This window comes from Platichthys flesus, chromosome 19, assembly GCF_949316205.1.
Source record: "Platichthys flesus chromosome 19, fPlaFle2.1, whole genome shotgun sequence".
NCBI classification, from domain to species: Eukaryota; Metazoa; Chordata; class Actinopteri; order Pleuronectiformes; family Pleuronectidae; genus Platichthys; species Platichthys flesus.
Window position 1 is genome coordinate 3,941,407 of NC_084963.1, and position 27,534 is coordinate 3,968,940.

Genomic DNA, 27,534 nt, shown 5'->3' on the forward strand with positions numbered 1-27,534 from the left:
GCCTGCACAGGTGAAACGCTCCACCATGGTAACGCAGATGGTCTCCAGACATTTTCCTCCGACATATCATTTCCTCCCTCTGACATTGAGGACATGCATAAACATAAGCACATTGGTGACGACGGCACAATCTGGAAAAAAATGTTTAAGGCTACAAATAAATGAGCCGGGTATCGCACCAAAAGAAAGCGCCCTGTCTCCTGACAATTTATCAGCTGACAGAAATTGGAATGTCAGTGACGGGCACGCTGCTGGAAGTCAGTGGCGTTGCCGTTTTCATCTACATAAGGAGAGAGAAATGGGGACCAGCTGATAATTGCAACCGAGGCCCAGTCACAGATTTATCAGCAGCTCTGCTCTCCCCCTACCCCACCGCACTTTAAACTAAAAAAGATAAAGGGGGCTCCTACATATTAGCTTTCTGTTCAAATTCCATTTCTTTCCCATGGGTATCGCCGTTGTGCATTTGAGTGTGTGTATGTGTGTGTGTATGTGTGTGTACGCACTCAGAACATGTCCTTGGTCAGTGGGTTAGGCCTGTTTCAAGGCTGTTTGTATCTGCCAGCAAAGCTAAATTGGACATTAACCTCTGATCACAGCTAAAGGGGAAAGAAGACAAACTTCCTGAATTCTCCAAAAGGCACAACATAAAACACACAGCCATGCAGAGCTGCAGGAGAGATGGGTTTCCTGTTTCCAGACAATACCGAACCCTGCGTACACCAATGCAATCTGGGTGATATGCATATGTTAATGTGGTTTAAAGTCAAATGAGGTTGATGTTGTCGATCAACTTCATTGACAAGAGCAACAGGAGAGACACAATAAACACAATAATGCAACTGGAGGGACGGCCACACCAGGAAAATGTCTGATGTGTTATATTAATGCAGAGCCTCACATTAGAGATGACGGAGGTGTAACCATGTGTCGATACACAAACCGTATTATTGATCAACTCTGTGCTGTGCTGTTTATTTTTTAATTTGATCCTCAGGAAAAAACACACAACATGATTAAGTTTCCATGCAAAGCCACGTTTCTATCAGCAGTTAGCGCTAACTCCTCTGAGCTAACGGGCAGAATTAGCATTTCAGTTTTAGTTAGAGATAATAAATGTTGATGTTGATCTCCTAGTGATGACTCATTGTGTGTTGTTGTACTATCTCATGTCCACACATGCATCTCAGTAGATTTGTGAGCATTGAAGCAATAAATCCAAGTTTAATTGCAGCCTATGCAATAGTGATAAGATATTTCATAACCTGATAAAGGAGCTTTTCCTGAATCTTCAAGAAGGGACGTACGTGAGAACACAATGTCCGAGTCAGCTGAAGACAGAAGGAAACTGATGATTAACGTGACAAATGCGAATAAAAGATGTGGTGCAGTAAACGTAGAAAGCAGAGGATGTTGACTTGGAAAGACGACGTTATACCAGAGCTTCCTATACATTGTGTCCCACCTTACATCATAAGGCACCGACAGCATATAGCTGCACCTAGTTCTACAACTGACTCTATAAAACTGTATCGTCATATTTTCAAGCTGCTTTCATGACATCGACGTGCATCCAAATATAACTTTGAAACACAATGTGGTCCAACCCACAGTTTCACACACTAACCACACACTGTCCTGCCAAACACAAGGTTCTCTCCCAGTCTGCTTGTTTGACTGACAAAAGCTTTGCCTCACAATAGCAACCGCCCGCCTCGCTCAGTTTGATGTGCACTTACGAGAAAATAGGACACATTAAAAGTGGAGCAACCCAAAAAAAAAGCAGGAAAAGAAAGAGGTTTAAAATCCATCTCCGCGCTCAGGGTACAAACATTTACAACCATTTTACAAGAATCCAAGAGAAGGCAGAAGAGGAAGGACAAAATGTTTTTGTTGTTCTGTTCAATATACTTCAGTTAGGAAAAGAGAGAGCACGCCCGAAGTGAGGTGAAGTCCTACTCTTTGAATTTCAAGTCCTATATAAACATCTAGACAAATAGAACTTTGTTTGCAGCTAGTAAATTAAAACATGTACAGACTTAACATGAGAACCTGATCATGAAAGATATCATGTCTCCTGCTCTACACTGCCAAACTTTACCAACTTCTTTCTGCTGATGAGTTGTTGCAGGTTGTTGAGTTTTTGTAACGTAATTTTTTTATATTTGGGCTCAAGACGACATTAAGTTATTTCAATTCAAAAGTCCAAGCAGTAATGAGTCAATCAGGTCAAGTTTAAAGTTGTCGGATTTGTGACTCATGTTCAAGTTGTGTGACTCGAGTCCTGTTTCCAGTTTCTTGGTTGTGTAACAGAAGCTGTAATTCAATATTCAGATGGTGTAGCTCCTGTAAAGTTCTGTTTACGTTAAAAAGGCCCTGAAAAACTATTTAACCCAATCTGCTACATATGAATGAAAGGATTCTACATGATTTCATTTCAATTCGTATATTTTCTTTGTTTTTGTGTCTTTATGTCCAGCGCTCATCTTTCAATTTGATCTTGGTGGTGCTACGTTGGAAATGGGTGACATCACACAACCCTGAGCACCAATCAGAACGTAGCAACTGTTGAATGCTGATCTACACAAGATGTCAGCGTACAGACGAGAACACAAAAACAACTTAAAAGAAGCATGCCGGGCCAGTAGGTGGCAAAATTGTCTACATCAGTGATCTATCGTGTACGAATGAAGAAAGGGAACTTGTAATTGGACCTAGCAGTGCGAAACCAAACGTAGATAAACAAGTATGCAACTGCTATTGTTGTAGTTTCTGGTGCATGTTCATAACACAAAGCAACATGAGTTTTACACTCAGAACACAGAAACCGGAGTTGTTGAAAACGTGCACTTTAGAGGACGTTTGTTAAAATCTCTGTTCCTGCTTTAAAACACTGAGGATTTCTGGATGAGCGGCTCAAACGCTTGTGTTGCTGAACATCTGCATTAGTGTGTAACCGTGTTAGTCATGGGAGTGACACACAGGAACACTTAACATCTGAAGCCAACTTTTCAGGCGTTTTAAAAAAAAGTAAGAGAGCAGTTTCTTTTACATTACTGCCAATTACTGTACTACATTACTCCCCGTGTTGGACTGAGGTTTCCCAGATGATTCATCGCAGAGATCATCATGTCTCCTTTCATTTTGTCAAACTCATCCTGCAGCTGTGATTCAGAGTTTCCTCTCGATCTCGACACACAGAGCCACGTGCAGTGAACTGGAATAAAGTGGCAGACTCACTGGTGTGGGCTTAATGGCTGTTTCGCAGGTAATTATTTGCATCTAATTCTGTCTGCTCGGAGTCGACTATCAGATGTGAAGTGCTTCTCTTTAATTCAGAGGCTGTCGGGCAAATCCTTGGCTTTCACAAAAAAAATAAGAACATATATCCACTCAGCTCCCGATGATGATGCAAAACTTTACGTGAAATGTAAAACTAAAACATGATTCTTCCCTGAACCACGTCAGGAGGAAGTATGGGGAGAATATCTCTGCTGTAAATCAGTGAGACACAGACGGACTCTGGACTCCAACAGAGCAAAAAGACGACATGTGTTCGGGCCCTGGCTCTAAATACTGTACAATCATATAGGGAAGTTATACATGAATTCATATAATGAATAATATTTGTCTGAGAGTGTAACGTAGTGAATAGGATAGGAGATGAAAGACTCAGACTCTGCTCCTCTTTGTAGCGCAGACCATTGAAAGAGTATTCAATTCAATTCAAAGAGCATTCATCTGAATGAAAACACCAAACAGTACAAGAAATCCATTCCACTAGTTTCAGTTCACATAGTGTCAGGGGGGGGGGGGGGGTGGAAAAACAACATCAGATATATGAATCATATACGCACAGGCCTGAATAAGATATGGAGGCTTTGAATTAAAGCAGATCGATATGACCAGAAACATAAATTAAAAAAAAACATTAATTATATTACAGGTATATTATATACCCACAGCTGGTTTTCTAATTATGCGATATATTTTTTACGATACAAAGCAAACTGTAAATCTCTAATCTCGAGTGAAAAGGAGCAGAAAGAAGATTAATCGTATTTAATCTGCTCAAATATAAAGAGAGGGTTATGTAATCAATCCAATTCTTTGTAATAGACACTGTACGATATGTGCAGCAGGTATTTCTTAACTTACGGATTGTAGAACATATACTGGACTTTATTGAATGTTATTGGGATTATTATCGTTTTACTGCTCAGTCTGAACTGTCCTGAGAAGTTCCAGCTCCACACACTCACTTCTGTCAGGTTCGCATTTCACATGATAATGAAAAGCTCCCATAGAAACTTCATTATACTGACGTTTAACTGCACGACACAGTTCAGAGGCTTGGGGAAGGAACGTTTCCACAGTCTGAGCTCAGCACATTCATTTCTCATCCTCTCAAAGCTGCAGGAAACTTTTCATAATCATTAACTTCTGACTTTTACAGCTTTTAATTTAATTTCAAAGCTCATCCTACCTGTAGCACAGTCAGTTCCTGGATGTTTTAAAATCCAGAGCTCGGTCTCTTCTTAGCGCATCCTCCTCTTCCTCCTCGTGTGTGTGTCTGTCTGTGTGTGTGTATGTATGTGTGTGTGTGGAGTCCAGAGGAATTGAAACAACTCTGGGCCTAGTTCCTTTGTGGAGCTGCTGAAATAGGAGCGCCTCTCCCGGTGAAAAGCCCCAGGCAACAGGTGTTCATTTCAGGTACAGGTGAGTGTGAAGTGTCGGTGCGGCCACACGGAGCTCCAGAGTCCCACCTCCCCCAACTTCCTCCCTCCCTCCTCTCTCTCCCCCCCCCTCCCTTCATCCCTCCCCTCCCGTTCCAGTTCCTGTTTGTGTTCAAAAAGGTCCAAACCACATCAGAGTCCCATCAGCTCTTTAATGTTTGAGCCAATGTAGATTTAATAACAGAGTTTGTTTGTGCAGGCAGAGGATGAAAAGGAGATTTGTTTAATTATTTATTTTGTATTTTTTTTAGCCTTTAATCCCCCTGATGGATCGGTGGTAGCCACAAGAGGGTGTCCTTTACCTTAACCTGCTGCCTGGCACCAAGCAGAGAGGAGGTGTCACACTACTAACAGTCAAAATAAACTTTTATTAATCATAATATCGAATAAATATTTATTCTCAGCCTAGCCTTTGGTTAAAGTTTTATTTATATACATTCATATTTTGCATCTATGTTTTCAAAATGAAGTTATACTATTCATATATCTGTATAGCCCCTTTTATTGACTTCTAAATAGTTTTATTGTTTTTATTGTTCAGATAGTTGATATAAACACACAAGTAGATTTGCCAACAAATATCAAATTCCAGCTTTTATTGGATTTTTTTAATCAAGCAAGTGGATGTAAAAAATACATCTTCCTCTGACATTTCAAATCAAATGAAATATACACAAGGAGCAATAACGCAAACCCTGAAGAAATACTTTTCTCTCAAAAATATACTGTACTTAACGTAAACTTCTTTGGATAGTTCGGCAAATACAATCCTTCAGGGAGAAATACAACCTCCCAAGCTTTTTAATGATACTATACAGAGTACAATCACAAATAAATATTTGTTTAAGATAAACTTTTGAACTGTGCAGTAACGCTCACTCCTCCAGGTCGAGGACTTTCTAGCAGCAGTAAGCTGAAGGCATCTGTGTTGACTCAGAATAACGTGTCATCACTGATCCAAGGTTGGTTTGTTGTTTCTTGAAAGTGAGGGACCTTTTGAATAACAGTAAAACATAGCTGCAGCGTTGTGGAGATTCTATTCTCCTGAAGCTCTACAGCCTCTAAGAGAAGCATGTGCATGGAGGTTGATATAGAGCAGAGAATAAATGAGTTGCAAAAACAGGTCAAATCAATTGTCTGTGCAACCAGACACAAACCCTGTGTCTTTTTTCATTTTGCTACATACATTCAGAAACAAGTAAACAGCAGGCAACAGTCTCAGGATGCAGTGTCACTAACGGGGGAGATTCTCCACCAATGAGCGGCCGTCGTTTGGCTCAGTCCCCGAAATCCGGGATGTCGTCGTAGGAATAACCCCGGTAACCTTTGGCAGCGTAGTAGGCAATTCTCAAATGGTAAAATCCAGGGAGGAAGACGAGCAGCCCGATGATGATGACAGGAATGGTGCGGTCAGGATGCTGAAGACAAAGAAGAGGTGGAGATTATCAGGTGTGTGTGTGACTCACTATTTAGTCACTAGTATGTCCTTTCACCGTGTGCTCAACAAAGACATGAAACACTGAGGAGTGGACACAGTAATGAGATGCTGGAGGAAGTGTAATAAAGGAGAGGCAGTGGACTAGTGGCAGAAACTTGGACTAAGGGCAGAGAAGGTCTCTGGTTCGTCTCTGGTCCGACTCCACGGAGAGACAACAAAAGACGAACCTGGATTGATCTGTCCAAAAATCTAAGAGTCTCCCTACCCTGTCTAGTGCCCATGAGCAAGGCACCTTACTCAACCAACATCTGCTCCCCGAGCGCCGTACATTGTCGCTCACTGATATGTGTGTCCTGCACCAGATGGGTCAAAAGCAGAGGTTAAATTTCCCTACCTGCATGAGTGTGCCTTTGCATGTCTGTGCATGTGTTTGGGACGAATAAATGCATCTTAATCTTAAATGAACTCAACAGGCTTTAACACACTAAATTCCACATCACCCGCGAGCACGACACATAAATCCTGAGAAGGAAAAGGGTGAGCAGGAGGCGCATAGACACGATGACTTCATCTGTCTAAGATCTGCCTCCATGTAAATCTTCAGTCATTTCACACACACACACACACACACACACACATACTGGTTTCCATGGTTTGCGGGGCGTGCACTTTTTATCATAACCTGTGGGGACCACCCTTTCTAGAGGTTGTGGAAGTATGAAAAAAATCAGGGACACTAAGAAAAAATCAGTTAGTACATACACACCTTAAAATATCTAAATTCATGGAGTAGTGTTTTGACTGTGCAAAATGGGGACCTTAGAAAAACGGGTAGGTATGGCTGATGGGGACCTCATTTACATATCATTTGCATGACTCACACAACTTGTTATAAGACTAATGGGGACCATGCTTCAAAAAGCATTTTTATATACATTATTACTGATACCGTAAGTCTTCCATTATTACATTTGTTAGAGCTGTTTGTTTAAAACTAATAAAGTCTAGCCAAAAAGAACAAAAGTTGTTGATAGAAAATGTAGAGATATAACATGATACCTGTAAATGGTGATAGGGATGCAAAGCATTACTTTGTACAGAAAATCTTGCTGTTCATGAACTCCGCCTTACAATGAAGCAGAATTTGATAGGACTATTAGTGTAATGTGGTTGAAGTGAATATAAACTTATCAAACAGTGACGGGCTATCTATATCCCTACAAAGAATAATTCTTATTCAGTCAAATTTGTAAGATATTTTTAATTTCAGACCACCACATAGCAACCGCTTACTGGTGGTAATCTTCCCATTATTTACTTAATTTCCTCTTGTTGGCTGTAATGCGGTTATATATGTAGAATTTCACATTCTGCCAGCTCCGGTCCTTAAGAGCTTCTGGATCAGCCCTTAAACACTTCTCACAGTCAAACTTTGCTGGAGCAATACAAGATGTGATGAATCGATTCATGTGCCTTTCCACTGCCTTCACGTCTGTCTCCTTCCAGGGTGTTTTCTTCTTTTGTGCAGTTGTACCTTTAAGTGGTCGGAAAAACACATTTGTAAATACAAGGACTCCAAAGTGTGTAAGAGTTATAATCCAAAGTTACAAGTTCTATAAAGTAAAAACTAACTTCTACAGTATAAGAAAACTAAAATATACAATTACTCTGCCAAGAAAACACTGATATGTGCATTCTGACTGAAATTGTCAGTGGGAAAGAGGATTTTGATGCCATTTTTTTATAAGCTGAACATGCTGTGTTATATTAACAAATAAACTGTTCATTCTGATCAATGACATGGACTCACATTCACTGACATAAATTTCTCAAAATTGTCATGAAGAAAAAACTGTATTTATAAAATGTTGGATCTGTTGGATAAACAAATACAATGTACTGATTCACTCATTAATCTAACTAACTATGGAATTGTGAGGACGTAGGACAGGTGTTTGGTATAGGGACTAGTTGTTGTTTGTATGTTTATACTATTAAAACTGTAACTGTTATGAGTCCTACTTTAAGCACCTAATATACTCTAGAATCAGCCAAACAACCCTTTATCTGATTATTGCAGGCATGAATATACAGATAAAACTACATTAAATGGGGGCAGCAACAGTTATGCGGCAAAGGTCTGAAATGACAAAGTATTGGTGGCAACATCTTAAGTTGGCAACACTGACAACAGTCTCTGATCTGGCCTTTTTTTTATGACTGCTATCTAACGATGTCCTTTATAGTCTGACTTGACCGGGGTTCTTCTACTGCTCTGGGGGCTTCAGGTGTAATGTTTTGACCATCCAAAATCATGTTGTCTGGTGTTGTATAATCGCAGACAGTGGGGCCCATTGAGCTATCAGGATCATTAAGAGGCAGAAAAGTGTTCTTAAAGTTTAGTTGAACTGAAGCATCACTGTCACTGTCACTTTCGAAGATGGTATCTGGTACGTGATCATCTGCACTCTCTGATGACGAATCAAATAGTTCAGAATCTTCCAGATCTGTGTCTTTCATCTAAAAAAATTAATGAAAAGATTATAAATATGTAGAGCTGTAACAGGTAGATGAGAAATTATTCTTTGTGCTGTTTTGCAAGTTTTGTGTCATAATTTGATTATTTTAGCAGTTTATATTATAATAAGCAGAATATTTTGACTGTTCTGAAAAAAAAAAGACTATATCGAATTGCAGCAACTTGAAAAAATTGAAGTGCAACTGAAAGTTATTGTAGGCCGTCTTAATTTTGGTACAAAAGTCTCAGTTTCATTTTTTGAAGTCTGTAATCTGAAAATAAAGGCACATATGCAATAAATAATTTAGTAAAAGTGCATATAAGAATTTTTGAGATCAAAGTTGTGTCTGCTCTGCTAAACTAATTCTGAATTCACAATCTAGAAAAAACATGTTTCACACATTTTAGACACAACATTAGAGTTCATCGTGGGGACCAGTTTTATCTAACTTTTCAAAAACAGTTACTACTTGCACACTGTCAGAAGGTGTGTTGTGGGGACCACGTGAATACAAAATGTAGAGTGATAATTTATCAAGAAAAAAAATACTGTGAAGTTTGAAATCGACCATGAATATACCTCTACCACTAACCTTCAAGATACCATACTTGAAATGTCATTGTATACCAATTTACATAACTTCTGACCAGTAAAGCTATTTCTCATTCACACAACTTAACACATGCTTTGTGGGGACATTTTACACACAACATTATAGTTCATTGTGGGGACCAGTTTTATCTAACTTTTCAAAAACAGTTACTACTTGCACACTGTCAGAAGGTGTGTTGTGGGGACCACGTGAATACAAAATGTAGTGTGATAATTTATCAAGAAAGAAAATACTGTGAAGTTTGAAATCAACCATGAATATACCTCTACCACTAACCTTCAAGATGCCATACTTGAAATGTCATTGTATAACCAATTTACATAACTTCTGACCAGTAAAGCTATTTCTCATTCACACAACTTAACACATGCTTTGTGGGGACATTTTACACACAACATTATAGTTCATTGTGGGGACCAGTTTTATCTAACTTTTCAAAAACAGTTTCTTCTTCTAACCAGCGAAGCTCTTTCTCATTCACACAACTTAACACATGCTTTGTGGGGACATTTTACACACAACATTATAGTTCATTGTGGGGACCAGTTTTATCTAACTTTTCAAAAACAGTTACTACTTGCACACTGTCAGAAGGTGTGTTGTGGGGACCACGTGACTCCAAAATGTAGTGTGATAATTTATCAAGAAAGAAAATACTGTGAAGTTTGAAATCAACCATGAATATACCTCTACCACTAACCTTCAAGACGCCATACTTGAAATGTCATTGTATAACCAATTTACATAACTTCTGACCAGTAAAGCTATTTCTCATTCACACAACTTAACGCATGCTTTGTGGGGACATTTTACACACAACATTATAGTTCATTGTGGGGACCAGTTTTATCTAACTTTTCAAAAACAGTTTCTTCTTCCAACCAGCAAAGCTCTTTCTCGTTCACACAACTTAACACATGCTTTGTGGGGACATTTTACACACAACATTAGAGTTCACCGTGGGGACCTGTTTTATCTAACTTTTCAAAAACAGTTACTACTTGCACACTGTCAGAAGGTGTGTTGTGGGGACCACGTGAATACAAAATGTAGAGTGATAATTTATCAAGAAAGAAAATACTGTGAAGTTTGAAATCGACCATGAATATACCTCTACCACTAACCTTCAAGATGCCATACTTGAAATGTCATTGTATACCAATTTACATAACTTCTGACCAGTAAAGCTATTTCTCATTCACACAACTTAACGCATGCTTTGTGGGGACATTTTACACACAACATTATAGTTCATTGTGGGGACCAGTTTTATCTAACTTTTCAAAAACAGTTTCTTCTTCCAACCAGCAAAGCTCTTTCTCGTTCACACAACTTAACACATGCTTTGTGGGGACATTTTACACACAACATTAGAGTTCATCGTGGGGACCTGTTTTATCTAAATTTTCAAAAACAGTTACTACTTGCACACTGTCAGAAGGTGTGTTGTGGGGACCACGTGACTCCAAAATGTAGAGTGATAATTTATCAAGAAAGAAAATACTGTGAAGTTTGAAATCGACCATGAATATACCTCTACCACTAACCTTCAAGATGCCATACTTGAAATGTCATTGTTTACCAATTTACATAACTTCTGTACGGTAAAGTTATTTCTCATTCACACAACTTAAAACAGGCTTTGTGGGGACATTTTACACACAACATTATAGTTCATTGTGGGGACCAGTTTTATCTAACTTTTCTGAAACAGTTTCTTCTTCTGACCAGCGAAGCTCTTTCTCGTTCACACAACTTAACACATGCTTTGTGGGGACATGTTACACACACCATTATAGTTCATTGTGGGGACCAGTTTTATCTAACTTTTCAAAAACAGTTACTACTTGCACACTGTCAGAAGGTGTGTTGTGGGGACCACGTGACTCTAAAATGTAGTGTGATAATTTATCAAGAAATAAAATACTGTGAAGTTTGAAATCGACCATGAATATACCTCTACCACTAACCTTCAAGATGCCATACTTGAAATGTCATTGTATACCAATTTACATAACTTCTGACCATTAAAGCTTTTTCTCATTCACACAACTTAACACATGCTTTGTGGGGACATTTTACACACAACATTATAGTTCATTGTGGGGACCAGTTTTATCTAACTTTTCTGAAACAGTTTCTTCTTCTGACCAGCGAAGCTCTTTCTCGTTCACACAACTTAACACATGCTTTGTGGGGACATGTTACACACACCATTAGAGTTCATCGTGGGGACCAGTTTTATCTAACTTTTCAAAAACAGTTACTACTTGCACACTGTCAGAAGGTGTGTTGTGGGGACCACGTGAATACAAAATGTAGAGTGATAATTTATCAAGAAATAAAATACTGTGAAGTTTGAAATCGACCATGAATATACCTCTACCACTAACCTTCAAGATACCATACTTGAAATGTCATTGTATACCAATTTACATAACTTCTGACCAGTAAAGCTATTTCTCATTCACACAACTTAACACATGCTTTGTGGGGACATTTTACACACAACATTATAGTTCATTGTGGGGACCAGTTTTATCTAACTTTTCAAAAACAGTTACTACTTGCACACTGTCAGAAGGTGTGTTGTGGGGACCACGTGAATACAAAATGTAGTGTGATAATTTATCAAGAAAGAAAATACTGTGAAGTTTGAAATCAACCATGAATATACCTCTACCACTAACCTTCAAGATGCCATACTTGAAATGTCATTGTATAACCAATTTACATAACTTCTGACCAGTAAAGCTATTTCTCATTCACACAACTTAACACATGCTTTGTGGGGACATTTTACACACAACATTATAGTTCATTGTGGGGACCAGTTTTATCTAACTTTTCAAAAACAGTTTCTTCTTCTAACCAGCGAAGCTCTTTCTCATTCACACAACTTAACACATGCTTTGTGGGGACATTTTACACACAACATTATAGTTCATTGTGGGGACCAGTTTTATCTAACTTTTCAAAAACAGTTACTACTTGCACACTGTCAGAAGGTGTGTTGTGGGGACCACGTGACTCCAAAATGTAGTGTGATAATTTATCAAGAAAGAAAATACTGTGAAGTTTGAAATCAACCATGAATATACCTCTACCACTAACCTTCAAGACGCCATACTTGAAATGTCATTGTATAACCAATTTACATAACTTCTGACCAGTAAAGCTATTTCTCATTCACACAACTTAACACATGCTTTGTGGGGACATTTTACACACAACATTATAGTTCATTGTGGGGACCAGTTTTATCTAACTTTTCAAAAACAGTTTCTTCTTCCAACCAGCAAAGCTCTTTCTCGTTCACACAACTTAACACATGCTTTGTGGGGACATTTTACACACAACATTAGAGTTCACCGTGGGGACCTGTTTTATCTAACTTTTCAAAAACAGTTACTACTTGCACACTGTCAGAAGGTGTGTTGTGGGGACCACGTGAATACAAAATGTAGAGTGATAATTTATCAAGAAAGAAAATACTGTGAAGTTTGAAATCGACCATGAATATACCTCTACCACTAACCTTCAAGATGCCATACTTGAAATGTCATTGTATACCAATTTACATAACTTCTGACCAGTAAAGCTATTTCTCATTCACACAACTTAACGCATGCTTTGTGGGGACATTTTACACACAACATTATAGTTCATTGTGGGGACCAGTTTTATCTAACTTTTCAAAAACAGTTTCTTCTTCCAACCAGCAAAGCTCTTTCTCGTTCACACAACTTAACACATGCTTTGTGGGGACATTTTACACACAACATTAGAGTTCATCGTGGGGACCTGTTTTATCTAAATTTTCAAAAACAGTTACTACTTGCACACTGTCAGAAGGTGTGTTGTGGGGACCACGTGACTCCAAAATGTAGAGTGATAATTTATCAAGAAAGAAAATACTGTGAAGTTTGAAATCGACCATGAATATACCTCTACCACTAACCTTCAAGATGCCATACTTGAAATGTCATTGTTTACCAATTTACATAACTTCTGTACGGTAAAGTTATTTCTCATTCACACAACTTAAAACAGGCTTTGTGGGGACATTTTACACACAACATTATAGTTCATTGTGGGGACCAGTTTTATCTAACTTTTCAAAAACAGTTTCTTCTTCCAACCAGCAAAGCTCTTTCTCGTTCACACAACTTAACACATGCTTTGTGGGGACATTTTACACACAACATTAGAGTTCATCGTGGGGACCTGTTTTATCTAAATTTTCAAAAACAGTTACTACTTGCACACTGTCAGAAGGTGTGTTGTGGGGACCACGTGACTCCAAAATGTAGTGTGATAATTTATCAAGAAAGAAAATACTGTGAAGTTTGAAATCAACCATGAATATACCTCTACCACTAACCTTCAAGACGCCATACTTGAAATGTCATTGTATAACCAATTTACATAACTTCTGACCAGTAAAGCTATTTCTCATTCACACAACTTAACACATGCTTTGTGGGGACATTTTACACACAACATTATAGTTCATTGTGGGGACCAGTTTTATCTAACTTTTCAAAAACAGTTTCTTCTTCCAACCAGCAAAGCTCTTTCTCGTTCACACAACTTAACACATGCTTTGTGGGGACATTTTACACACAACATTAGAGTTCACCGTGGGGACCTGTTTTATCTAACTTTTCAAAAACAGTTACTACTTGCACACTGTCAGAAGGTGTGTTGTGGGGACCACGTGAATACAAAATGTAGAGTGATAATTTATCAAGAAAGAAAATACTGTGAAGTTTGAAATCGACCATGAATATACCTCTACCACTAACCTTCAAGATGCCATACTTGAAATGTCATTGTATACCAATTTACATAACTTCTGACCAGTAAAGCTATTTCTCATTCACACAACTTAACGCATGCTTTGTGGGGACATTTTACACACAACATTATAGTTCATTGTGGGGACCAGTTTTATCTAACTTTTCAAAAACAGTTTCTTCTTCCAACCAGCAAAGCTCTTTCTCGTTCACACAACTTAACACATGCTTTGTGGGGACATTTTACACACAACATTAGAGTTCATCGTGGGGACCTGTTTTATCTAAATTTTCAAAAACAGTTACTACTTGCACACTGTCAGAAGGTGTGTTGTGGGGACCACGTGACTCCAAAATGTAGAGTGATAATTTATCAAGAAAGAAAATACTGTGAAGTTTGAAATCGACCATGAATATACCTCTACCACTAACCTTCAAGATGCCATACTTGAAATGTCATTGTTTACCAATTTACATAACTTCTGTACGGTAAAGTTATTTCTCATTCACACAACTTAAAACAGGCTTTGTGGGGACATTTTACACACAACATTATAGTTCATTGTGGGGACCAGTTTTATCTAACTTTTCAAAAACAGTTTCTTCTTCCAACCAGCAAAGCTCTTTCTCGTTCACACAACTTAACACATGCTTTGTGGGGACATTTTACACACAACATTAGAGTTCATCGTGGGGACCTGTTTTATCTAAATTTTCAAAAACAGTTACTACTTGCACACTGTCAGAAGGTGTGTTGTGGGGACCACGTGACTCCAAAATGTAGAGTGATAATTTATCAAGAAAGAAAATACTGTGAAGTTTGAAATCGACCATGAATATACCTCTACCACTAACCTTCAAGATGCCATACTTGAAATGTCATTGTTTACCAATTTACATAACTTCTGTACGGTAAAGTTATTTCTCATTCACACAACTTAAAACAGGCTTTGTGGGGACATTTTACACACAACATTATAGTTCATTGTGGGGACCAGTTTTATCTAACTTTTCTGAAACAGTTTCTTCTTCTGACCAGCGAAGCTCTTTCTCGTTCACACAACTTAACACATGCTTTGTGGGGACATGTTACACACACCATTATAGTTCATTGTGGGGACCAGTTTTATCTAACTTTTCAAAAACAGTTACTACTTGCACACTGTCAGAAGGTGTGTTGTGGGGACCACGTGACTCTAAAATGTAGTGTGATAATTTATCAAGAAATAAAATACTGTGAAGTTTGAAATCGACCATGAATATACCTCTACCACTAACCTTCAAGATGCCATACTTGAAATGTCATTGTATACCAATTTACATAACTTCTGACCATTAAAGCTTTTTCTCATTCACACAACTTAACACATGCTTTGTGGGGACATTTTACACACAACATTATAGTTCATTGTGGGGACCAGTTTTATCTAACTTTTCAAAAACAGTTACTACTTGCACACTGTCAGAAGGTGTGTTGTGGGGACCACGTGACTCCAAAATGTAGAGTGATAATTTATCAAGAAAGAAAATACTGTGAAGTTTGAAATCGACCATGAATATACCTCTACCACTAACCTTCAAGATGCCATACTTGAAATGTCATTGTTTACCAATTTACATAACTTCTGACCAGTAAAGCTATTTCTCATTCACACAACTTAAAACAGGCTTTGTGGGGACATTTTACACACAACATTATAGTTCATTGTGGGGACCAGTTTTATCTAACTTTTCTGAAACAGTTTCTTCTTCTGACCAGCGAAGCTCTTTCTCGTTCACACAACTTAACACATGCTTTGTGGGGACATTTTACACACAACATTATAGTTCATTGTGGGGACCAGTTTTATCTAACTTTTCAAAAACAGTTACTACTTGCACACTGTCAGAAGGTGTGTTGTGGGGACCACGTGACTCCAAAATGTAGAGTGATAATTTATCAAGAAAGAAAATACTGTGAAGTTTGAAATCGACCATGAATATACCTCTACCACTAACCTTCAAGATGCCATACTTGAAATGTCATTGTTTACCAATTTACATAACTTCTGTACGGTAAAGTTATTTCTCATTCACACAACTTAACACATGCTTTGTGGGGACATTTTGCACACTACATTATAGCTCATTGTGGGGACCAGTTTTATCAAATTTTTCTGAAACAGTTTCTTCTTCTGACCAGCGAAGCTCTTTCTCGTTCACACAACTTAACACATGCTTTGTGGGGACATTTTACACACAACATTATAGTTCATTGTGGGGACCAGTTTTATCTAACTTTTCAAAAACAGTTACTACTTGCACACTGTCAGAAGGTGTGTTGTGGGGACCACGTGACTCCAAAATGTAGAGTGAGAATTTATCAAGAAAGAAAATACTGTGAAGTTTGAAATCGACCATGAATATACCTCTACCACTAACCTTCAAGACGCCATACTTGAAATGTCATCGTTTACCAATTTACATAACTTCTGTACGGTAAAGTTATTTCTCATTCACACAACTTAACACATGCTTTGTGGGGACATTTTGCACACTACATTATAGTTCATTGTGGGGACCAGTTTTATCAAATTTTTCTGAAACAGTTTCTTCTTCTGACCAGCGAAGCTCTTTCTCGTTCACACAACTTAACACATGCTTTGTGGGGACATTTTACACAAAACATTGCATTTCCTTGTGTGTACAAGTTTTACCTAATTGTTCACACACAGTTTCTACACAAACTCGGAACAAAGAGTGATCATATAATGATAAAACAGTGATGGACATGAATTTACCTCTTCAGGTGTGGTCTTTGGCCCAAAGGCACAAGCCATCAGACTCTCTGAGTGGACAGGATCTGAATCATCCTCCTCCATGGTGTTAACAGTGATGCTGGTCGTCTGTAAACAAAAGTAAAACGTTCCCAATATTTACTTATATTATATTCTAATATTTCTATTCAGATAAAGTTTTGAGATTACATCCATGTCATAAGCAGGACTGGATACATTTGGCAAATTACCCTGATTCTTTAACATATAAAGTGATAGCATTTCAATGCTTTTTAATTATGCCCAAACCCATTACCCTAACCCTACCCCTTGTTTTCGAGGGTATTCTTGCCCCTTGAACAGAGGTTGAAATCTTCCCCATCTAATTGGGACAGCCCTCCAAGAGCTGTTACATAACCAGTGGTCATCGCAAAAACCTGCAACGACATCAGTAGTCTTTGATGTCAACACAAGCGACAAAAGGTTTTGCTGGGTATGTCATTGTAAAAACATTATTGAGATCTCTAATGAACCAATGCTATTGTTTGCATTCACTAAAGTGACAAACCTATAATATCCTAATATCATCTATGCTAATGCAGGTGAATCAATGACTTTTCCATTCATCCAATGGAAGTTGAAAAGTTTGGACACTCTGCACTATTTCACATATAAATCAAAATCAGAGCTTCAGGCTGCTTGCAGAGGTTTGTAGACAACCCTGCTAGGATGCAGTGTTAATAGAGGATCATTCAGTTCAGTAACATAATATCTATAATGATCTAAACTGACCTTCAATAGCTTCTTAAAACTTTTGTAAATTAGATTCCTGTTTGTTATTTCATGTTCCTGTTATTTTCACTACACTAAGTGGTCGCTCATACATAGCAGCTTAAAGCAGGTTGTGATAGGCAATCCTGGTATTTTTTGTATATGTAACGTGTACATGGTTATAACAATATTAATACAGCCAATTTAGGTCCACATATTTCTCATTCTACTATTTGTTGTGATACTTGACTCATTGTATTTGCTGTGTTCTGTGCTACATACCTGTGTTTGCCATGGGCAGTCTTCACCTCCATAGTTATAGGCGATTTCTTCTCCTTCTTTGATGTCATCCAGGGCAAATAAACAAAGGTGGGGTTCTCCATTAACACCAATTTTTTTCATTTTGGAGTAAGGACGTCTGTGTTCCTCATTAACTTGTCACCCAATTGAGCCATCTTCTCTGAAGGCATCAATACTTGAGAAATTGGAAAAATTGAAAAAGAAAAAATACAAATGTCACAATATATCACAATAAAACCAGAGCCCCACTTAGCATAACTTAAAATAGTATATGGAGTGTAGTTTAGGAATTCTTAAGTCCACTTGAAGGCAAACATGAATGCAGCACATCAGGGGTGGTTAAGTTTTTCTCCTTCTCTGGGATTCTGCATCATTTATTATATCCTTAAAATGCAGATGCAGATTAAGATGCATTTATTAGTCCCAAACACATGCACAGATAGGCAAAGGCACACTCATGCAGGTAGGGAAATTTAATCTCTGCTTTTGACCCATCTGGTGCAGGATACACAGAGCAGTGAGCGACCATGTACGGCGCTCGGGGAGCAGATGTTGGGGGAGTAAGGTGCCTTGCTCAGGGGCACTAGACAGGGTAGGGAAACTCTTGGATTTTTGGACAGATCAATCCAGGTTCATCTTTTGTTGTTTCTCCGTGGAGTCGAACCAGAGACGAACCAGAGACGAATCAGAGACCTTCTCTGCCCATAGTCCAAGTTTCTGCCGATAGACCACCGCCTCTAGACCTCCCCCCTACATATAACAAAGTCTCCTTTGCAAATTGTACCCTTTGCAAATATACCACATCCTGCAAACAATAAAAACATTTTCAATAAAACAGGAGGCTCCATTAATTCTATTCCTTGACAATGAGTTTATGCTAATATATACTACAAAACAAACCAAAACTGACCACTGCAGCATTCTAGTCCCTATTAAATGTACTCTGGAGCTTTTCTTTTGATTTTAAATGATAATTATTTATGATAATTTACAGCAGATACCACCTTACCTTTTGCTGCATAAATATACTGGACCTCTAATTTGCAGATGTGTATCATGTTGAATTGCTGATCCGTGGTGGCATTTCTAAAGGAAAAGATTAAAACAAATGAGTTTACTTTAAAATAAGTGTTTGATTTGTTTGCTTAGTAAGATTTTGTGGTACTACAAATTGTTGTTGTTGCCTAAAACCTCATGAGGATTTTTTTTTCTTGCAAAATTCAACTACAGAAACATTCTCCTTCACTCTCTGTCATGAGTAACGTTCCTGCCTACAGGATGATGCATACTCCTGTGCGTTGTTGCATAAACTATACACATCTACAAACATATATGCACCGTATATATCTGTCTTGTGCATGTGTGAAAGCTAAACAGGGTCAAATCTAAAGCCAATTCTTTAGATTTTACCTGCAGGTCATGCCTGAAAACACCTTAAATGAGAGATGATTATGTCTGAATAATTATGAAGGAGTTTGGCTTTCACATATAAAGAACACAGCAGGAGAATTCAGACAGGTGGAGGCGCCTGGGTAGAGCAAGCCAGAGGCATGACATGATGACAAATTCAGTATCAGAGAGCATAGTATTTTTTTTTACAGCACATCAAAGATGATGGCAAAAGAATGTAATTGTATTTAGTTTTGCATTTACACCAATGTTACAAGCATTTGAATATGTCCTCATTATCAACAAAGAGTCAACAGGGAGATTTTTCATGCTGAGATATTTTTATTATCCCAGTCTCACGTGTGTGAGCTGTTAAAAACACTATGAATTTGCCTACTCGCCGGCTCTGAATCCTCCGGATAATCTCCAACTGTATTTTCTCAATGGCTTATTCGGACAATCTGCAGAGTTTTTACTGGGGGGGGTGACAGAAGAAACTCTGGATTATCCGGAGCGTTTGCGTTTTTACAAACTGCCCCTATCTGGATAGTCTCTTGGTATCATCCAGATTGCAGTGCATGTTTAAAAGCAACTTAAAGAGAGTAAAGTAAGAAGGAAAACAAAGCAGCAGCTATTTTCTGTTGTGATTTTATACGGGAAATAGATGATTCACTATTTTAACTTCATTTAAATTCAACAAATGTGGTGTTATTCCCACATAATAACTGGTAGTGTTGACACCTTTTCTCTTATCTACCAGGGCAACACAGAACAGAAGTGGGTTAAATGAAAACCATGAAAGAATTATCCATAGACTATTCAATATTATTAAGATTAAGATTAAGATGCATTTATTTGTCTCAAACACATGCACAGACATGCAAAGGCACACTCATGAAGGAAGGGAAATTTAATCTCTGCTTTTGACCCATCTGGTGCAGGACACACAGAGCAGTGAGCGACCATGTACGGCGCTCGGGGAGCAGATGTTGGGGGAGTAAGGTGCCTTGCTCAGGGGCACTAGACAGGGCAGGGAGACTCTTGGATTTTTGGACAGATCAATCCAGGTTCGTCTTTGGTTGTCTCTCTGTGGAGTCGAACCAGAGACGAACCAGAGACCTTCTCTGCCCACAGTCCAAGTTTCTGCCACTAGACCACCGCCTTATGAATACAAATACACCTTTCAATTACATTGACCTCATCACACAAGAACTTCTCTCTCCCCTGCTTTAGCTGTACAAACACTTTAACTTTCTATCTGCAAAAAAAGTAATATTCACAGTAAAATTTCTCAGCTTTTACCTGTTTATTTGCCTGACGTTAATAACCTACTGCTCTACTTTTCTATTCTAGACATTTTATCATATTAGTGACTTGTCATTTGTGATTGTAGCTAATTTAACTTAACTGCAGGTTTTAGATTTAATCTTCTATCATTTAATTCCAGATTTATGCCTCTGACCATGTTTTTTTAAATTACCTGCTCTGCCTCTTCCACATGAACCTGCCCATGTTAAATAAGAAAATAAGTTAAAAGGGCCGGTTCATAACTAGCTTCCAAATAGAGGTTATCGAGAGCAGCCAGGTTACACTTCCTCTGTTGTTTAAAATTTAAAGCCCCTCAGCTGAAGCTACAGTCAGACTTAAATTATTCTGTATAATGGTACTGTGTAAAATGAGAACAGCTGTAATTTGAATTGTCTGACTATAGTCAAAACCTGTGCTCTATAATGTTCTCTATTAATTAACTTAAACATACTAAATATAGCATAACAGGGCTTATATTGATCTTAAGTTCATCATAACAAAATGAGACTCAAAACTCAGAAATGCTTAACTTGATTGTCTCCTTCAATTTACATAAACTCCTACACATATGCATCATGCATGCAAGTAGTAATAGAAATGCAGTAAAACATTTGAGGTCTTACACTTAGCCTTTGTAGCTAATCAGAGCTATTAATCATGCTAGCTAGGTACAAGTAATACATGCATTTTGAGGATTCAACACTGCTTATAATTATTTAAGATACAACTGTGCTTACCTTATGCTTTACTTTTGCTCCTCTGCACATGTTCTTATCTTCTTAGCTAGTTTCTCCAGCAAATAATCTTCTTTTACTGTTGATAGCTACCTCTTGATGCTGAAAATGTCCTCGCTGCTTGAATCATTCCTAATGGGGACAAGGAAGTGGGTGGCACCCAACCATATTTGGAAGATGTGTGTGTGTGAAGCAGTGGGTGCAGTACTAACTAGAAACAGTAGGGCCACCAATGAGCAATGCTCACACACTCACACTCACCAAAAAACATGTCGTATGGGCCAATGCTTAAAACTTCACGGGCACCTTCAGTGTAGCTCTAGTAGTCATTTAAAAGGGTTATCCTCATGGGGACCGGGATTTTGGTCCCCAAAGCGCAACCGGTCCCCATGACGTGACTGTGTAAACAGTCAACGGTCCCCATCGCGTGATGATTACCAGAACACACACACACACACACACACACACACACACACACACACACACACACACACACACACACACACACACACACACACACACACACACACACACACACACACACACACACACACACACACACACACACACAAAAGAAAGGACAGCCTCAGCACTAAGGTGATGTGTGTATCTCCACCAGCAGATGGCAGCCTTGTGCACCGAGTTACTTCAGCGCCTGGAGGAACCATGGCAACTAGCCTCATATTCATGAAGCTTTATGGCCACTAGGTAAGTGTCATGTGCTCTATCAATCAAAAGTTTTACAACATTTTTCAAGTGTTTATCAAAATGTTCAGCAGTCCAAGTCCAGTGATAAACCTTAAATGGTGAAAAACGAGGGAAAAGGCCTAAATTTGAAATAAAAATCATGTAAATCTCATTTGAAACTGGTATTTTTCAATGAACAGGATCATAGTAGAGTTCACCTGCAGCAATGGATGTGAATAAAGCCTTGAAAATGAATGCAGAATATTTCTACATATGATCACACTCCATCAATCGTCATATATTCATTCTAATTGAGGGAAAACTGACCCCCTGATTCTCAAAATACAATTATTTACTACGCGGCTTGCTATTAGCAAACATTAATAAGTTGAGTGAAAGGTTAAGTAGTTTCTATGTTTAAATGCAGACACTGCTTGTGTCCCATTTCTTCACCATGCTTTGCTTGAGGCCTGTGTAATTTCTGGTATTAGATATGCTACTTTAACCCACGTGGGCTAACTGGCAACCAGACGGCTCAGATACGCTGATGCTGCCTTGATGTCAGATCAAATTTTCTGCAAACACAATCCGCAGACTGCGAAAAACGTTCCCATTAACCTCCTACTGATAATTACAAATATAATATGTGACGGCTCTGTCGTCTCCCACATGGAGTGTGAGATCTGAGAAGCAGAAGGCACCGCGGGGAACCCACCGAAGTTGACTCTCCAGAGGTATGAAATATCAAAATCGTTATAATCAAAACACACACACACAAACACACAGGCCATTTAAAGCGGGAGTGCGGCGGAAAACTGTGAGTAAAGCGATAAAATGTCATGATGACTGTTTAATTACAGCCATTTAAAAACAAGATTAACTGCAGTCTGAGTGTTTTAATTAATGCTGGAGCTGAATCTTCGACAGCTGTGTTTGGTTCTCTGTCAAAAAATTTGAGCTGGATATCAAACCACTGCAGCAGTGAGTGCAGAAGACTATCAAACAGCAAAACATGGATATTAAAGTTACTTTCATTTTTGTTCTTCTTCTTCTATGATTAAATAGTTTTGAATTTAAAATTCCAGAGTGGCTCCAGCTGCAGAGAGGGAATATAATATTCATAAAAATATGTAGAAAGCAGGAACCATGTGTCTGAAGCCAACAGTAGCTTCTCCTACGTGATTAAAACACAGACTGTAAATAAAGCTGGACTTCTTCCCACTATTCATATATGGCCCGGCCCTGCATTTTTGGGAGTTTAAGACGCATTAGATATGCTTCTGTCGGGACATCTTTAAACCACAGTCCATTAAAATCAACTCTGAGACAAAGATGTAGTGGACCAACTCACCTCCACCTTTATGGTTCCTGACAGAAGAAGGGCCCCGAAGATAATGAGCAGGGAGCCGATCAGAAACAGGAATATTGCGAGGGCGATCGCCTTGTAGGGGACCTTCGGCGGACTTTTCTTGAACTGGAAAAAGTGTTTATAGTCAGTAGCTGAAGACAAATAAGTTCAACTGTGGTAAAGATTATGATCACAAACAAGAAGCATCACTTTTATAATTAATATCAAAGTGAAAGAAGATCAGTGTTAAACAGAAACTGATCTTTAACTGAGCTGCTTCCTTCGCAGGCGGTTCGTCATGTGTCCTCTGCTTCAACCACAAGATGCTTTGGCACAAGAAGCTCTGGCTCATAACCAGGAAGTCATTAATACGGATTTATTTCAAATCCATCGCTTGTGGCCTGGTAATCACTTGGTAATTACCAGGCTGATGTAACAATAACAATAATTACAACCACCACAGAGCCGCATGACACATGTCAGGTTTTGTAGAGGCACTAGTCCCTTACCTGTAAGTCTATGTAACCGTCCTCATCAGCCGCCAGTCGGGAATACTTGACCTTGGCGTTTGAAACTGCCGAGCCCAACATGTTGATTCTAGCTGCCTTCATTTTAACATAGGAGCTGTTTGGACAGAGAGACACAATCATCACGATCCAGTCACAGTCATCTCTTACTACTTATTTATGTACTTATTTATTGTATGTATTCCACGGAAGCCAAACAGCGGTATTAGAGACAATTTACTCATAAATAACACAAATTGTCATTCCTCCATTGCGTTTAAGATCCACCCACAAACAGAAAAGGAAACAAGACAAATACAACATCGCTGATCTGCCCTTGAGGGATGTGAGACCTAAGGTTTTGTTTATATTGGCAGGTTTTGGCTCTGTGCATCCTTGCTCTTAAGCCGCCCCTGTGGGGAACTAAACCCATGAATACAGACTGTTGTTCCTGCTTGAACAAAGCACCCAGGAGCGTTAAGAAACTGTTATTTAGCTGGCAGCTGTCACGTCAACCCACCACGAGCCCCCGAGATGCTGAGAGCCCAGTTGTTGCATAGCTGCAGCTCTTACTGCATCAAGGGAAAAAAGCAGATTTAGCAAAGTAGAGGGAGGAAATGTGTTGATGTGACCTGGAAATTAATAATGTGCAGTTTTGCGAGAGGGCTGTACACATGGAGCTTTTCAATAACATCCACCTGGATTGTTTTCAGATGGAGAGACTGAACTTTTAGTCCAACAATGAAATTGTCAGGGTGATGTCGACTTTTTAGAATCCTTTTAAGTTTGGTTTATCACATAAACTGAATAAAGCAAGTAATTCTCTTCACTTTACCACCTGGTTGTAATTTTTTACCATCGATATTTAACATTTTAATCTAAGCTATGATATTAAACACTATGTGTGCAGCACTTTACTTTAACAAAGTTCTAAAGCACTTAAGAGTAAGAAAAAATGGAAAGTAACTATGTATGTAGACCCCTTTAAAACATTTCATAGATTTGTATATTGTTTGTATGTGACACAGGATGTTTGATTCTTATAAAATGCAATAGTATTCATGTTTTATTAGTAGTACTGACTGGTACTTTTGATTTTGAAGCATTAGTTTCCCTGCTGAGTAACTTGATTTATTATTTCATTCTCATTTCTACTGGTTCATTTCTACACTTTATGTATTTATTTCAATATTCACTTATATGTTAGACTTAATTCTCTAAGGTTGTACTCACTGTAATCTACTTTATTATCTATTGTTGTATAATCTTAGCACCATCATTTCCTTTGGGGAAGAATAAAGTCTAATCCTGAACATTTAATTCACCACTGAATGTTTGTTATTGACGTGCATCGTGTATTAGTGTGTTGTTATAATGCAGATCCATGTATTTAGGATGAATAAGCTCCAGTGTGATAACTGAACCATATGTCACCATGAAGTTATAAACTATAAAACACTGACTTCAGGGAATGGACGTGTAAACTAAGTGAAAACGATCGATCCTGCACTTTAACCTTTAGCCTGAATCCCGACCTGGGCTCAGGCTAATTACCGGAAGCAGACAACTCGCTGCAGTACCGACATTGTGCACGTGACGTGTTCACTGTCTGAATCACAGACTGTCACAGACTGTACACGTCTGCTGACGTGATGAGTTACGTAGCTAATTAGCTTGTAGCATTAGCTTGTCACAAGTTGCGCCACGGGCTCGTGTGACGTGGAGTCGCAGATTTGACTGAAATCGTCTGTTCTGCTCGTCGCGTTCGGACCCGAGTGTCAGTTTGTAAACAATGTACCTGTTGTTGTTGTTGTTGTTGTGCAGCGCGGAGAAGACGCGTCAGTTCTCCTCCTCGTCTGAGGACGTTTTTCTTCCATGGAACATCTGCGTCAACTTCCTTGTTTTGCTCAAATTGACGCATGCGCACTGGGCTGCTGTCCCTTGTGGTCCAGTCTATGTGTTGGACACCGGCCATGTTTGTCCAGGTGATGGTGCAGACTAATCCCTGGCAGCTTATGTTCACAGGTGGAGGGAGAAGAGAGATGAACCAACACTGTGAACATTAATAATTAAGTTTAATCACTTACAGTTAATAATAACATAATGATCAGGAATGAAAAGTCATATTGAATATGATGAAATTCGATCAAATATAATAATTCATAACTTTATAGAGTATATTTTAAAAAAAATAGGTTTTCAATCATGTGTAAACATTTTGCTGGGAAGCTCCATTATCATTTAGAAAAATCTAAATCAACTCATAGTAGTAGTTATCAATCAATAACTACGCATACAAATATACAACATATTCATATTCTTACTCAAAAATAGTACACAGTACAACATAGTCATAAGGCACATAAGGTGGATAGAATGAGAGTATTTCAGAGTATTTCTAAGGTAGTAGAAATTGTATGTTTTCAAGATACACGGATAAAGATGATCAATAGATAGTTGTCAAGAAGTAAAAATAATAACAATGATCATGATGAGAAGAAGAAGAAGAAGAAGAAGAAGAAGACTTTTAATAAATTAAGTCAAGAAGTCAAAAATGTTGTACAATAATAATAAGACAGAAAATCCAATAACACAATCAATTATGTAATAATAAAATAAGAATCCTCCGTAGAAAGACATTAGAATGCTGGAAAATACGCAGGTATATAAAACAAGGTGTAAAGAGGAGTAGAATAAATAATAGGGAAGCTAAGTAAAGAAAGAAACCATCCGTTAATAACTTGTTAGATTATGTGTCTATAGAAACTCTGCCATCTCATTCCTCTCCACAGTTCATCATTGTGTGTCCTTATCGGGTGAAGGTAAATTTCCATAAAGCAATAATCTTTTTCTTGAAGAATCCTCTGCTTCTGATGAGCCTCAGCTCCGTGAATCAATATCAGTCTGATTTGTTTGACACAGACATTTACAGTGAAAGTGCTACAGACACTTGTCAAACTTGTCTTGGAGATATGCAGAGTGTTTAGATCAAATCACATCAACTGAGGACAAATGTCAGTAACGATTGGTTCTCGGCCGAAGCAGCCTGTGCAGACTGTCGATAGCATTATCCAGCCTCCTCCAGGTGGCTCTCCCTCTATCAGTGGGAGTCAGAATCTGATAGGAAGAGGAAAAGAGTTCACACAGTTCACAAACCCCTGATACATTTATTAATAATGAATCCTGCAGACGAGTCACAAAGCTGCACCTCAGAGAGCCGAGATTCTGCAGGAGCAGCATCATCTGTTGTGAACTTACATTAATACATATTTGTAACGTTCAGGGAATAATCTATAATTTGCGAATATGATAATAAGGTTGAGTCTACTTGATGGCAGATGTCTTTTTCTAATATCAACAAGAGTATGAGCTAAATGCTCAGATAAGGATTTCACTGTATTAATTTCTGCAGGTCAATTTGTAGTGTTCTTTATCTTAGATTTGTGTGTTCTCAAGCAATTATTGGATATATATATATATATATTTCCATCGATTCTATGTTCTCTTGAACGTCTTTTTCGAGTATCTCACTAGCGTCAGGTTGCCCTGGTTGCCGAACCCCTTGACGCAGACCTCCGAGCCGGTGTATTAACTCTTAATCCTGAGGCCGGCTGGTAGCATTAAGGAGTT

General features: G+C 38.5%; 2 protein-coding genes and 1 long non-coding RNA gene across 5 annotated transcripts in view; all 3 read right to left on the minus strand.

Moving 5' to 3' along the window:
- Positions 1-4,752, minus strand: part of igsf9a (immunoglobulin superfamily, member 9a) — a 51,852-nt gene extending 47,100 nt beyond the window's left edge. The window contains exon 1 of the mRNA XM_062412377.1: positions 4,487-4,752. The gene's annotated coding sequence lies outside the window, so the exon portion shown is untranslated. The remainder of the gene's footprint in view (positions 1-4,486) is intronic.
- Positions 4,753-5,310: 558 nt separating this feature from the next.
- Positions 5,311-25,816, minus strand: LOC133975231 (transmembrane protein 230-like). The gene is made up of 4 exons (XM_062413136.1): positions 25,703-25,816; positions 23,908-24,022; positions 23,402-23,524; positions 5,311-6,154 (listed from the first exon to the last, which is right to left on the minus strand). The coding sequence occupies exons 2-4, from the start codon at positions 24,007-24,009 to the stop codon at positions 6,014-6,016; spliced, it is 366 nt and encodes a 121-aa protein (XP_062269120.1). The 5' UTR covers positions 24,010-24,022; positions 25,703-25,816; the 3' UTR covers positions 5,311-6,013.
- LOC133975232 (uncharacterized) lies at positions 7,009-23,395 on the minus strand. Of its 3 annotated transcripts, none has more exons than XR_009924745.1 (5): positions 21,367-23,395; positions 18,942-19,018; positions 17,915-18,107; positions 16,886-16,990; positions 7,009-7,708 (listed from the first exon to the last, which is right to left on the minus strand). It is a non-coding gene; the product is annotated as an uncharacterized LOC133975232 (long non-coding RNA). The 3 variants fall into 3 exon arrangements; XR_009924746.1 differs by lacking the exon at positions 7,009-7,708 and adding an exon at positions 7,981-8,533; XR_009924744.1 differs by lacking the exon at positions 7,009-7,708 and adding an exon at positions 8,628-8,694.
- Positions 25,817-27,534: the final 1,718 nt, after the last annotated feature.

Excerpts from the sequence above, each read along its gene's own strand:
- LOC133975231 (XM_062413136.1), bottom strand. The coding sequence starts at position 24,009 with ATGAAGGCAGCTAGAATCAACATGTTGGGCTCGGCAGTTTCAAACGCC. Across the intron at positions 23,525-23,907 it reads ACGGTTACATAGACTTACAG|TTCAAGAAAAGTCCGCCGAA; the intron begins GTAAGGGACTAG and ends CACTTTTTCCAG. Across the intron at positions 6,155-23,401 it reads CAGGAACCATAAAGGTGGAG|CATCCTGACCGCACCATTCC; the intron begins GTGAGTTGGTCC and ends CTTTGTCTTCAG.